The 14,559-nt window shown below is 39.5% G+C and overlaps 2 protein-coding genes across 10 annotated transcripts in view; both read right to left on the bottom strand.

Annotated features, from left to right (window-relative positions):
• LOC111188804 (protocadherin gamma-C5-like) overlaps positions 1-9,718 on the bottom strand; it is a 100,205-nt gene extending 90,487 nt beyond the window's left edge. For 2 of the 9 annotated variants that reach the window (XM_049468761.1, XM_049468762.1), the window contains exon 1: positions 873-2,887. In XM_049468761.1, coding sequence (XP_049324718.1) covers positions 873-2,729 — 1,857 coding nt within the window. In that variant the 5' untranslated portion in view covers positions 2,730-2,887. Of the gene's footprint in view, positions 1-347; positions 2,889-3,608; positions 6,206-7,107 lie in introns of those variants that run through there. The other 7 variants (XM_049468743.1, XM_022681048.2, XM_049468763.1 and 4 more) reach the window with 7 other exon arrangements.
• Positions 9,719-10,987: 1,269 nt separating this feature from the next.
• LOC125784850 (protocadherin beta-16-like) lies at positions 10,988-13,761 on the bottom strand. The gene has a single exon (XM_049468773.1). The coding sequence runs from the start codon at positions 13,484-13,486 to the stop codon at positions 11,009-11,011; it is 2,478 nt and encodes an 825-aa protein (XP_049324730.1). The 5' UTR covers positions 13,487-13,761; the 3' UTR covers positions 10,988-11,008.
• Between the last annotated feature and the right edge of the window lie 798 nt (positions 13,762-14,559).

The raw sequence follows: 14,559 nt of genomic DNA, 5'->3' as shown, positions 1-14,559 counted from the left end.
ATGCCGGGATTATATGGTAACGTTTATGCAGTTTATGGACAGTTATTTTGCTCTTTAAGGAGGCTGTAACATAGTGACCAGCATTTAGTAACATATTCTGAAAAACACTTAGCATTACCGCAAAACAATCATTGGGACAGAGCAGAAATGCTCTATGATTTAACCTGTGTCACCATAAAAATGGCATCTCTGTGGTGCTTCTCATAAGAGGCGTGGACCTGTTTTTCCTGTAAAGTGGCTTTGTGACAACATTTGTTGTAAAAAGCGCTATATAAATAAAATTGAATTGAATTGAATTGAACTTGTTATATTTAAAATATTTATAACATAACGTAAAAAGAGCTTACCAACTCTGGAGAATCGTGGTCTTCCAGAAGACCTTTATCCCTCATTTCGCGCTGCATAGTTTCTGAAAAGCTGGGATCTACCATTAAAACACTCTGTCCACCAAGTGTAGAATATTTACAGTCACTCTTCCTCGAATTAGTCGTCATACAAACTTCATAATTATACATATGAGGCAGCGTTCCTGTAACTCCAGTATCTGTGTAACCGGGAGGATAGTATGGAATGACTGGGAGATTGGACTGGTAGAAAAAACGAGACTGTCTCCACCTGTAGATCTTTACTGATATTATAACAACTACACAGGTAATGAAGAGGAAAGAAACAGCAGCCAGCGCTAAAACTAAATAAAACGTCAGGTTGTCGTTGTATTCCTTGCCATGTGTAAAGTCTGTAAATTCTGACAGCACTTCCGGGAAACTGTCCGCTACAGCTACATTAATGTTTACTACAGCTGAACGAGATGGCTGTCCGTTATCCTCCACAACAACAGTGAGCTTCTGTTTTACAGCATCTTTATCAGTGACCTGGCGCACAGTCCGTATCTCTCCATTCTGTGGTCCCACTTCAAACAGCGCTCTTTCTGTGGCTTTCTGTAATTTGTAGGAGAGCCAGGCGTTCTGTCCAGAGTCCACATCAACAGCCACAACTTTAGTCACAAGATAGCCAACATCTGCTGAACGAGGCACAATCTCAGCCACCAAAGAGCCACCAGTCTGTACTGGATACAGAACCTGAGGAGCGTTGTCGTTCTGATCTTGGATTTTAATGGTCACTGTCACGTTGCTACTGAGTGGAGGAGAGCCTCCATCCTGAGCAATTACGCGGAAATTGAAGTTCTTTAACTGCTCATAGTCGAACGAACGCACGGCATTAATGACCCCACTGTCAGCACTAACAGACACATATGATGATACAGGAACCCCATTAACAGTACTGTCCTCTAGAATGTAAGAAACACGGGCATTCTGGTTGGAGTCTGCATCACTGGCTTTCACTGTAAATACAGTAAGACCTGGTATATTGTTTTCGATCACAAAGGCCTCGTAGCTACTTCTTTCAAACACTGGAGCATTATCATTAACATCTGTAATCTGTAAACAGAGAGAGGCGCTGCTGGACAGAGATGGAACTCCCTCATCAGAGCACATCACAGTGATGTTGTACTCAGCCTCTCTCTCCCTGTCGAGTAACTCCTCTGTCCGCAGAATAAAGAAATTATTGGATGGTGATGTGATAGAAAATGGAATGCTTTCACTTGCACTACAGTGAACTTGCCCGTTCACAGATGAATCTGGATCATTTACTTTCATCATTGCTACAACGGTGCCAGGATTAGACTTCTCTGATATAGATGTTGACTTAGACATAACTGTTATAACTGGTTTATTATCATTTATATCCAAAACATCAATAATCACTTTACATGAGTCTGAGAGTCCTCCTTGATCTTTAGCTTCAATATCGACTTCATAGTGACTTGTTTTTTCATAATCAATATGAGCGTTTAGCGTGATATCACCAGTCAACTGATCTATGATAAAAACATCTTTAACATCAACATCTGGATTAGACATGTGATACATCACCTGCCCGTTTGTACTCTCATCTGCATCTGATGCACTAACTGTTGTCAGTTTAAAACCTTTGGGGGAGTTTTCAATTACTACGGCATTATACGCCTTCTGTGTAAATACAGGGGCATTGTCATTGGCATCCAATACAGTTACGTGTATCTGGACTGTACCCGAGAGCACTGGTTCACCTCCATCAGTCGCTGTTAACATCAACGTAAATCGTTCTTGTTGTTCTCTGTCGAGTGGTCTTTGCAAAACCATTTCTACGTTTTTGCGACCCTCTGCCATATTTTGTAGTTCCAGAACAAAATGATCTGTTGGCTGAAGAGAATAACTCTTAAGACCATTTGTTCCAACGTCTGAATCTACTGCTTTCTCTAACACGAATCTCGCACCGGTCACAGCTGATTCGCTAATCTCTAATCTCATTTGTTTATTCTGAAATGTAGGAGCGTTGTCGTTAATGTCCATAATTTCGACGGTTATTGTGTACATTTCCATCGGGCTCTCCAGAATCATTTGAAGGTGTAAAGCGCAAGCTGTTGTTTTGGCGCACAGAGACTCGCGATCTATTTTCTCTTTTATTAGAAGCCTACCACTCTCTTTGTTCAGCTCGATATATTCCGTGCTGTCCCCGGAGAAAATCCGCGCATTCCCAGATTTCAGTCTTTTTAAATCAAGGTCCAAGTCCTGTGCAATATTTCCAACCATCGATCCTTTCGCCATTTCCTCGGGAATGGAGTACCTGACCTGCCCGAACGCGGACTGAGAAGAAAAAAGGACGAAGAACAATAACGTATGCCGCATCACTGCAAATGGAGTGTTCTCATTAAGACACAACAGTCCAGTAATTTAATCCAAAAACACAGACAACTATTATCTGTAGATCCTTCACTCCACTGACTTCAGAATAGTCGACGAGAAGATTCCACTCAGACGTTAAAGGGACAATGCACGACTAGAGACCTTTTTTGTCTGATTGTTCAGGATGGTGTGGGTGAATCTAAGGCGAGCACAAACCGAGACTTTGGCTTCTTGATAAATAGCGGCCTCTACAGTCAGGATTCAGAATTCCATCTCAATTAAAAAAAGTGAAAAAACCCAAATTAAAGCACATTTTGGATAGATAGATAGATAGATAGATAGATAGATAGATAGATAGATAGATAGATAGATAGATAGATAGATAGATAGATAGATAGATAGATAGATAGATAGATAGATAGATAGATAGAGTGCCTGTCTTGGCCTACATTTTTTAATGATTGGCGCTGTCCATAAGAAGAGGTGCTGAAAGGCTCTGAATGAGTACAATTTTATGTAACAACTTCCAAACTGCCCTCATCACCAAAATAACAACATTGCCACTTGTAAAAGCACATGTGATAATAATAAAAGTACATTGGTATTAACATATGAATTCATGTACACGTACTCTAACGGCGAGGTTTAAAGTGACACAAAGACCATGGCCATGCCGGGATTAGTTGGTAACGTTAATGCAGTCTATGGAAAGTTCTTTCGCTCATTAAGGAGGCTGTAACATAGTGACCAGCGTATAGTAAAATGTTGTGAAGAACACTTTTAGCATTACCGCAAAACAATCATAGGGATAGCGCACAAATGCACTGTGATTTAACTTGTTATATTTCAAATATTTATGACATAACATAAAAAATAGCTTACCAACTCTGGAGAATTGTGGTCTTCCAGAAGACATTCATTCCTCATTTCGCGCTGCATAGTCTCTGAAAAGCTGGGATCTACCATTAATACACTGTGTCCACCAAGTGTAGAATATTTACAGTCACTCTTCCTCGAATTAGTCGTCATACAAACGTCATAATTATACATATGAGGCAGCGTTCCTGTAACTCCAGTGTCTGTGTAACCGGGAGGATAGTATGGAATGACTGGGAGATTGGACTGGTAGAAAACACGAGACTGTCTCCACCTGTAGATCTTCACTGATATTATAACTACTACACAGGTAATGAAGAGGAAAGAAACAGCAGCCAGTGCTAAAACTAAATAAAACGTCAGGTTATCGTTGTATTCCTTGCCATGTGTAAAGTCTGTAAATTCTGACAGCACTTCAGGGAAACTGTCCGCTACAGCTACATTAATATTTACTACAGCTGAGCGAGATGGCTGTCCGTTATCCTCCACAACAACAGTGAGCTTTTGTTTCACAGCATCTTTATCAGTGACCTGGCGCACAGTCCGTATCTCCCCATTCTGTTGTCCCACTTCAAACAGCGCTCTTTCTGTGGCTTTCTGTAGTTTGTAGGTGAGCCATGCGTTCTGCCCAGAGTCCACATCAACAGCCACCACTTTAGTCACGAGATAGCCAACATCTGCTGAACGAGGCACAATCTCAGCCACTAGAGATCCACCAGTCTGTACTGGGTACAGAACCTGAGGAGCATTGTCGTTCTGATCTTGGATTGTAATGGTCACTGTCACGTTGGTACTGAGTGGAGGAGAGCCTCCATCCTGAGCAATTACGCGGAAATGGAAGTCCTTTAATTGTTCGTAGTCGAAAGAGCGTACAGCATTAATGACTCCACTGTCAGCACTAACAGACACGTATGATGACACACGCACCCCATTTACAGTACCGTCTTCTAAAATGTAAGAAACACGGGCATTCTGATTCAAGTCTGCATCCCTGGCCTTCACTGTGAATATAGAGTGACCTGGTGTGTTGTTCTCCAGCACAAAGGCCTCGTAGCTACTTCTCTCAAAGACAGGCGCATTATCATTAACATCTGAAATCGTTAAATAGAGAGAAGCACTGCTGGAGAGTGAGGGAAGTCCTTCATCAGAGCACACTACAGTGATGTTGTATTCGTTATTACTTTCCCTGTCCAATTCCTGGTCCGTGCGGAGGCTAAAGAAATTATTTGACGGAGATGTGATAGAAAATGGTATATTTTCACTAATAGTGCAGTGCACCTTTCCATTTATACCAGAATCTGGATCATTTACTTTCATCATAACAATAGTCGTACCAGGCTTTGAGTCCTCAGATATATAATTAGATTTAGATATAATGTTAATTGACGGTCTGTTGTCATTAATGTCTAACACATCGATAACTAATTTACAAGTGTCAGAAAGTCCTCCATGGTCTTTCGCCTGTATTTCAAGTTCATATATACTTGATTTTTCAAAATCAACTTGACCATTTAAGAAGACATCACCACTATATTCATCTACAATGAACATATCTGACAAGCTGTCAAGTGTTTTGGACATATAATACATTATATGGCCATTGGAGCCTTCGTCTGCATCAGATGCACTTACAATAGTCAGTTTAGTACCCTTCGAAGCATTTTCAAATAAAGTAGCTTTATACACGTTCTGTGTAAACACAGGAGCATTGTCATTAGCGTCTAAAACAGTAACGTGTATTTTCACTGAGCCAGACAGAACTGGTTCACCACCATCATTCGCCGTCAGCAATAACGTGAATCGTTCTTGCTTTTCTCTGTCTAGAGGTTTTTGTAAAACCATCTGCACTCTCTTATCGCCACCAGCCTGATTCTGTAATTCTAAAACGAAATGATCTGTAGGTTTAAGTGAGTAGCTTTTAAGTCCATTTGCACCAACGTCGACATCTATTGCTCTCTCTAACGTGAACCTGGCTCCAGTTACAGCCGATTCGCTTATTTCAAAGCTGATTTCTTCGGTCTGAAATAATGGAGCATTATCATTTATGTCAGTGACTTCAACAGTAATATAGTATAATTCCATTGGATTCTCCAGAATGACTTGAATATGTAATGCACAGGGAGTGGTTTTTGCACAAAGAGACTCACGATCTATTTTTTCTTTAATGAGAAGCACCCCCCTCTCCTTATTCAGCTCGATGTATTCCGTGCTGTCCTCCGTAAAGATCCGCGCTTTTCCAGATTGCAGTCTTTTTAAATCGAGTCCCAAATCCTGAGCAATATTTCCAACCATCGACCCTTTAGACATTTCCTCTGGAATGGAATAACTGACCTGTCCGAGAGAGGAGTGAGCAGAAAGGACTACGAAGAACAATGCCATTTTCAGGACCACCGAATCAGCCATCTTCTTCACGGCAACAAAAACATCAAAAATATATCCTAATTCAGGGTTAAATAAACTATATGAACAAATATCCTAGGTGAACTTAGTCATCAAACATTGAATAAAACGACGAAAAAAGCTCTTGTATCATATTGTAAATCATTAACGGAGAGTGATAAAGCCTTTCCCCCTCTGCAACTGTGGGTGGGTCTGAAAACAAAAAGCCTAAAACGGAGTTTCGTTGATAAACAGCGGCCCTGTGAGTCAAAATCGAGAATTACACATATAATAAATCTAGAAGTGTGTCGTAAAGGAAAGTCGTGATTATTTACTTTGCCTGAATACAATAACAAATACATTGCAGAACACAGACATGGTATGTTACGGTTTAAAACTCGGAGTTATATAGAATGGTGCTATTTGAAAAGTATTTTTATAATAGTGAACAACTAGGTATAATACATTTGTGAAATTGACATTAATGATTTTGATATAGAGAATTTAATTAGAAAAGAAAAAACTCATTCTAATTTGTCATAATATCTGAAGGAAACGGAAAGCCACATAAGTACGTGAGTATGGTGATGCTAAAACAAACCCATATGGCAAAAAGTTATAAAACAGTTATTAAAAAGGGTGTTAATACAAGCCAAGATAATTTCCGCTGATGTGGTGCTGTCCAGGACATGCAGTTCTGAAACAAGCTGAAGTGTACAGTCAAAGAAGGAGTTTCTCAGTGTAACCTTATAAGGTCAGTAGGTTAAAATATAAGGTAACTGGATTTCCACTAGCTGAAATTTAAGGGAAGAACGCAAATGCTATTAATTTACGTTCAATTTCTTTATAATTCCTGCGTTTCCGAATAAAGCATTTAGCAGGACATTTGTATTTTGAAGCATTACTATAAAAAAAGCAAAATATAGAATCAATGCTACAAAAAGTTAAGTGAAACAACGGAATCCTATTCATGTTTTACTAAAATTAGTAAATATAGGCAATCCAAAAAAGAACAAAAATATAATAGTCTTTCGTGTTAATTAGTGTAGGGGGATTATCGTCTGTTTTTGTTTTTTTAGGACTTTCTGCCAAACAACATGCAAGTAAGTATATGAAATGCTCTTACCAGCTCAGGAGATACTTGACCGTCAAGAAAGTTATTTTCTTTTGTTGAAAACTGCATAGTCTCTGAGAAACTGGGGTCCACCATCAAAACACTCCGCCCACCAAGTGTAGAATATTTGCAGTCACTCTTCCTCGAGTTAGTCGTCATGCAAACGTCATACATTTGAGTTCCAGTAACTCCAGTGTCTGTGTATCCAGGTGCATAGTACGGAATAACTGGGAGATTGGATTTATAGAAAATACGAGACTGTCTCCACATCTTCACTGATATTATGACAACTACACAGGTAATGAAGAGGAAAGAAACAGCAGCCAGTGCTAAAACTAAATAAAACGTCAGGTTATCGTTGTATTCTTTGCTTTTTGTAAAGTCTGTAAATTCTGACAGCACTTCCGGGAAACTGTCCGCTACAGCTACGTTAATATTAACTACAGCTGAACGACATGGTTGTCCGTTATCCTCCACAACAACAGTGAGCTTCTGTTTTACAGCATCTTTATCAGTGACCTGGCGCACAGTCCGTATCTCTCCATTCTGTGGTCCCACTTCAAACAGTGCCCTGTCTGTAACTTTCTGTAGTTTGTAGGAGAGCCAGGCGTTCTGGCCAGAGTCCACATCAACAGCCACAACTTTAGTCACAAGATAGCCAACATCTGCTGAACGAGGCACAATCTCAGCCACCAGAGATCCACCAGTCTGTACGGGATACAGTACCTGAGGAGCGTTGTCGTTCTGATCTTGGATTGCAATGGTCACTGTCACGTTGCCACTGAGTGGAGGAGAGCCTCCATCCTGAGCAATTACGCGGAAATGGAAGTCCTTTAACTGCTCATAGTCGAAAGAGCGTACAGCATTAATGACTCCACTGTCAGCACTGACAGACACATATGATGATACAGGAACCCCATTAACAGTACTGTCTTCTAAAATATAAGAAACACGGGCATTCTGATTCGAATCTGCATCCCTGGCCTTCACTTTGAATATAGAGAGACCTGGTGTGTTGTTCTCCAGCACAAAGGCCTCGTAGCTACTTCTCTCAAAGACTGGAGCATTATCATTAACATCTGATATCTGTAAACGGAGAGAAACGCTGCTGGAAAGTGGGGGAACTCCCTCATCAGAGCACATCATAGTGATGTTGTACTCAGCCTCTCTCTCCCTGTCCAGTTCCTGCTCTGTGCGCAGGCTAAAGAAATTATCGGATGGTGTATTCACCGCAAATGGAATGTTGTCGCTGATGGTACAATGAACTTGGCCATTTGCACCCGAGTCCGGGTCATTTACTTTTATCATGGCAACGACAGTGTTAGGCTTGGACTCCTCGGATATAGAACTGGACATAGAAATGATGTCAATTGCTGGCTGATGATCATTAACGTCTAATACGTCAATAAATACCTTGCATGAGTCAGAGAGCCCTCCCTGGTCTCTAGCCTGGATATCAAGCTGATAATGGTTGCATGTTTCATAGTCAATCTTACCGTTTAATGTCACCTCTCCACTTTGGGAGTCTACAACAAATACGTCAGTCACAGAGTTGTCTACTGCGTCAGATATGTGATAGGTCACAAGACTGTTAGAGCCTTCATCTGAATCGGTAGCGCTTACGGATGTCAGTCTGGTTCCTTTTGCTGCATTTTCAATTACTGTAGCTTTATACGCCTTTTGGGAAAAAACAGGCGCATTATCATTAGCATCCAGTACTTTTACATAAATATTCATTGTGCCCGATAGCCGTGGTTCTCCTCCATCAAACGCTGTCAACAACAAATTTAATCGTTCTTCCTTTTCTCGATCAAGGGGTTGTTGCAACACCATCTCTATAGTTTTTCCCACATCAGATTGCTCATCTAAAACAAAGTTCTTTGTAGGGTTAAGAGAATAAGTACTAAGTCCATTGACTCCCACGTCTGGATCCACAGCTCTGCCCAACACGAATCTGGCCCCCACCGCTGCTGACTCGCTTATCTCAAACCTAATTTCGCTCTTCTGAAAATAAGGGGAATTATCGTTTAGATCTTTAATTTCGACAGTAACAGAATATAACTCCATCGGATTATCCAGAATCATTTGGAGATGCAGAGCACATGGGGTGATTTTTGCGCACAGAGACTCACGATCAATGCTTTCTTTGATGAGAAGTCGTCCGTTGTCTCGGTTGAGCTCAATGTATTCCATATTATCGCCTGTATAAATCCGAGCTCTCCCGGCCTTCAGTCGTTTCAGATCCAAACCCAAATCCTGAGCGATATTTCCAATTGTAGAGCCTTTCTGCATTTCCTCTGGAATGGAATAAGTCATCTGCCCAAACACGATGCGAGAACAAAAGACCAGAAAAAGCAGTACGATATGCCATAAAGCAAACAAGGACACTCCTTTATCTGAGCTGAGCAAAATTCCCATCCTTACAGCGGTGTTTTTGGATCCACAGAAACGAAAAATTGAATATGTAACTAGTTTACAGCAAGCTATTTTACAATAGCATTACTTATACACTGCACGGATAACCTGCCTTCATTCTTTTCTTTCGGGGACAAGGAGATTCGTTGAGAGGGGTTAGACGAGCTTAACCACAGCGCAAACCCACAGCAGTTCAACAGCGGCCCTCTGAGCCAAAAAAGGGAACTACAAGCAGGTAATAATATTTGGATATTTAATGTATTGTGCTTTGAAATTACATAAAACTGTATGCACATTTACGTAGTTACTTTCTTCATCACACAACTAATAGCGTATATTCACTGTTAACGTTTAATATTAATGTGTGCTCCATTTGTACATGAATGCCCTTGAATTTCTGTATATTACAATAAAAATGTGAGAATTATTACATACATTATGTAGTGTAAGTTATCAGACAAGGAGAAGCAAATCAAACAAATGAGACAACATTTTGGACATGTGAATAGTAATTGTTTGTACACCTTTTGCAAATCATTTACTTTATTGTGTTTAACTATTCTAACTATTTTGTATAACCATTTGTGTGCTTAAATTGTTGACCCTGCACATGACCAACTTAGTGTTGAATTCCGATAATTGACATGTCTAAATATATGGCTTCAAAATGTATTAGTAAAACTATTGATAAATCAATGATGGCACGTTGTCCTCCATCAGGTGTAGCTATATGTCACAAAACATGATACTGCCTCCATTCTGTTTCACAGATAAGGAAAAGGTTTTATGATTTAATGCTGTGCTTTCTTTTCTTCAAATATAATGTAAATGTAAAATGTGCAGTTTTACCTTAAGCCAAAAGCATGATTGTGGTCTCATCTGTTCAAACATTGTTAATTTTTGTGATTACGTATGTACTTATGGATACAATGATATTATATCATACATAACTGACTAGTCCATGTACTCTTAAACAAATTGTAGATCAGCAGCAAATTTCATTTTAATGAGGAACAACAACCCTTTTTACAAAATCAATGGAATCTCTTCTGTATGAGTCATGATAAACTTTCAAAAAGATGTGTTCTGATAATCATACTTTGACAGATCTCTGTTATTTATATAAAACAGGGCTGCTTAATAACTCATGACTGTCATCACATTTCCTGGTAACATCTGACTCAAAAGAATTACATATATTTTACACTTACAAACATGTAATAATTTAAAACTGCATATGTTTTCTCAAAAAAATAAATTCCCTTTTAAATATATGTGTCATATTTGTTTAATTGTGTTAATCCTGTCTACCTTTAGGACTGAAAATCCAATGAATTAATGTTTAGTTTAAATTTGTGCAGAAATCTATCAAAATAAGTCATGGGAAAAGTAACGCTTTCCACAGCTAAGTTACTCTCTTCTTTAGAGAAAAGACCCACTTACTGATGCAACATTCAGGTGAACAAATATGTTTTAAAAAATTACATCACAGAAGTAATCAAACTTTTGTACAATAATGTCTCCTTACCAGTTCTGGAGAATCTGTGTCATCCAGTAAGTATTTGTCCTTCATGGTACGCTGCATAGTCTCTGTGAAATTAGGATCCACTACTAATACACTCTGCCCACCAAGCGTAGAATATTTACAGTCACTTTTCCTCAAGTTGGTTGTCATACAAACGTCATGATTATACATGTGTGACAGTGTTCCAGTAACTCCAGTGTCTGTGTAACCTGGTGGATAGTACGGGATAACTGGGAGCTTGGACTGATAGAAAATACGAGACTGTCTCCACCTGTGGATCTTTACTGATATTATAACAACAACACATGTAATGAAGAGGAAAGAAACAGCAGCCAGTGCTAAAACTAAATAAAACGTCAGGTTATCGTTGTATTCATTGCCGTGTGTAAAGTCTGTGAACTCTGTCAGCACTTCAGGGAAACTGTCCGCTACAGCTACATTAATATTTACTACAGCTGAACGAGATGGCTGTCCGTTATCCTCCACAACAACAGTGAGCTTCTGTTTTACAGCATCTTTATCGGTGACCTGGCGCACAGTCCTTATCTCTCCATTCTGTGGTCCCACTTCAAATAACGCTCTGTCTGTAGCTTTCTGTAGTTTGTAGGAGAGCCAGGCGTTCTGTCCAGAGTCCACATCAACAGCCACCACTTTAGTCACGAGATAGCCAACATCTGCTGAACGAGGCACAATCTCAGCCACCAGAGAGCCACCAGTCTGTACTGGATACAGAACCTGAGGAGCGTTGTCGTTCTTATCTTGGATTTTAATAGTCACTGTCACGTTACTACTAAATGGAGGAGAGCCTCTATCCTGTGCTTTTACGCGGAAATGGAAGAGCTTCAACTGCTCAAAGTCGAAAGAACGCAAAGCACTAATGACTCCGCTGTCAGGACTGATTGAGACATATGATGATACAGGAGCCCCATTAACAGTGCTGTCTTCTAAAATGTAAGAAACATGGGCATTTTGGTTGGAGTCTGCATCACTGGCCTTCACTGTGAAAATAGAGAGACCTGGTGTGTTGTTCTCCACCACAAAGGCCTCATAGCTGCGTCTTTCAAAGACTGGAGCATTATCATTAACATCTGATACCTGTAAACTGATAGAAACGCTGCTGGAGAGTGAGGGAACCCCTTCATCAGAGCACATCACAGTGATATTATACTCATAATCTCTCTCCCTGTCCAATTCCTGCTCTGTGCGCAAGCTAAAGAAATTGTTTGACGGAGTTATAATAGAAAACGGAACATTCTCACTGACTGTGCACTGCACTTTTCCATTCATATCCGAATCTGGGTCATTCACTTTCATCATGGCAACTACAGTACCAATCTTAGACATCTCAGATACAGAACTTGACATTGAAAGAATGCTAATTAATGGCTGGTTATCGTTAACATCCAACACTTCAATAACTGCCTTACAAGAATCAGAGAGTCCACCTGCATCTCTAGCCTGGATGTCAAGCTGGTAATATGTCGCCTGTTCATAGTCAACCTGGCTTTTAAGGAACAGATCACCAGTTTGCTGATTTAAGAAAAACATATCGGCGACATGGCTGTCCACTGTGTCAGAAACGTGATACGTAACATGACTGTTGGAACCGTCATCTGCATCCGAGGCGCTTACAGTGGTCAATTTGGTTCCACTTTCTGAGTTTTCAGTTATTATTGCTTTATAAGTCCTCTGCATAAAAACTGGAGCATTATCGTTGGCATCCAACACTCTAATATGTATCTGGGCGGTTCCAGATAACAAAGGATCACCTCCGTCAAATGCTGACAACATCATTTCAAGTACATCGTCCTTTTCTCTATCAAGAGGTTTCCGTAAAACAATCTCAACGTTTTTACCACCATCTGCTTGATCGTGCAGTTCTAAATTAAAATTATCCGTCGGTTTAAGTGAATACCTTTGAAGTCCATTGATTCCCACGTCCGCATCTACAGCTCTCCCAAGCATAAACCGCGCCCCAGTTACAGCTGTCTCGCTTATCTCAAACCTAATGTCATTTTTTGGAAAAATAGGCGCGTTATCGTTTATGTCCGTGACTTCAACGGTAATCGTGTACATTTCCATCGGGTTGTCGAGAATCGTCTGCAGATGTAGAGCACATGGGGTCGTTTTTGCACAAAGAGACTCACGATCTATTTTTCTTTTAATAAGAAGCAGACCCCTCTCTCTGTCCAGGTCGATGTATTCAGCGCTGTCCTCTGTAAATATACGCGCTTTCCCAGATGTTAAGCGTTTTAAATCCAGTCCTAAATCTTGAGCAATGTTTCCAACTATCGATCCTTTTGCCATTTCTTCAGGAATGGAATAACTGACCTGGCCGACCGCAGAGTGAAAAGAAAGGACGAGGACAAAGCGTATAGCAAGGAACATAGCAGAACTCATATTTACCCAGTTGAGCTTGTTATCGCCAAAAAAAAAAGAAAAATCATGCATACTTGTCTATGGTCTGTAAATGTGTAAAACAAAAACACCAGTGTCCCCGAAATGGATAAAACCACAAGCCAAACACAAACCCAGCAGACGCTTTTATCTTTTCTCACTGATATTAAGTATTCAAAGAGAGGAGGATTTAAATAGACACAACCCAAGTGTTGACGAACAGCGGCCCACTCAGACAAAAAGATGAACTACAGTGGAATTCTATGTACTAGCAAATCTAGTATAATGTAATATAAAATCATATAAAACAAAAACGTACTAAACTATATATGTGAATGATTTGACTAACACATTTTATAAGCGTGCTATATTAAATGAAATGAAATAATAACAACCACAACAACAACTATTATTACTACTTCAACAACAACCGTTATTACTACTACTACCACCACTACTAATACGAATACTACTAGTACTAACAACAACAACAACAACAACAACAACAACAACAACAACAACAATAATAATAATAATAATAATAATAATAATAATAATAATAATAATATAGTACACTGTAAAATAACTCTATCTAAAAATGACTAGAATAGACTTTTTTATATTTTGTCGTGCGATGTTTACAAAAATAATTATGTACAAGTGAAATACGGAAATAACGTACGGCGTTTAACTATTATTTTAAGGAAACTAACTGTTAAGTAAGATACTTTTTGTAGACAATTTGGTATAGTTTCTGCAATTTATTTATTTATTAATTTTTAATACATTTTTAGTCCTGTTATGTGATGTCACATGGGAGTGTTGCCATGATATGTGGGGATTTGTTTAGGATTTGTAGAAAAAAGGTATTTTAGTTTAAAGTGTTGTCATATAGGGGTTCTTAGTGTTGTCAGAGATGGCTGGTGAAATTGTCCGTTTTTTTGTTGTTTTTGGCCGTTTTAAATAATCACCGTCATAATGGAAACTAAGCTGAGACTTAGCTTCTGTGGCGTGTAAGTAGTAAATGTCGCTATTATGGCTATTACCCAAAAGTCGTTGTTGTCTGTGCGCTGCACCTTCGCTTGTAGCATAACATGAAGACACACAAAACATATATTCACATTTAA

This window comes from Astyanax mexicanus, chromosome 20, assembly GCF_023375975.1.
Source record: "Astyanax mexicanus isolate ESR-SI-001 chromosome 20, AstMex3_surface, whole genome shotgun sequence".
NCBI classification, from domain to species: domain Eukaryota; kingdom Metazoa; phylum Chordata; class Actinopteri; order Characiformes; family Acestrorhamphidae; genus Astyanax; species Astyanax mexicanus.
This window is presented reverse-complemented; position numbering and strand designations above follow the sequence as displayed.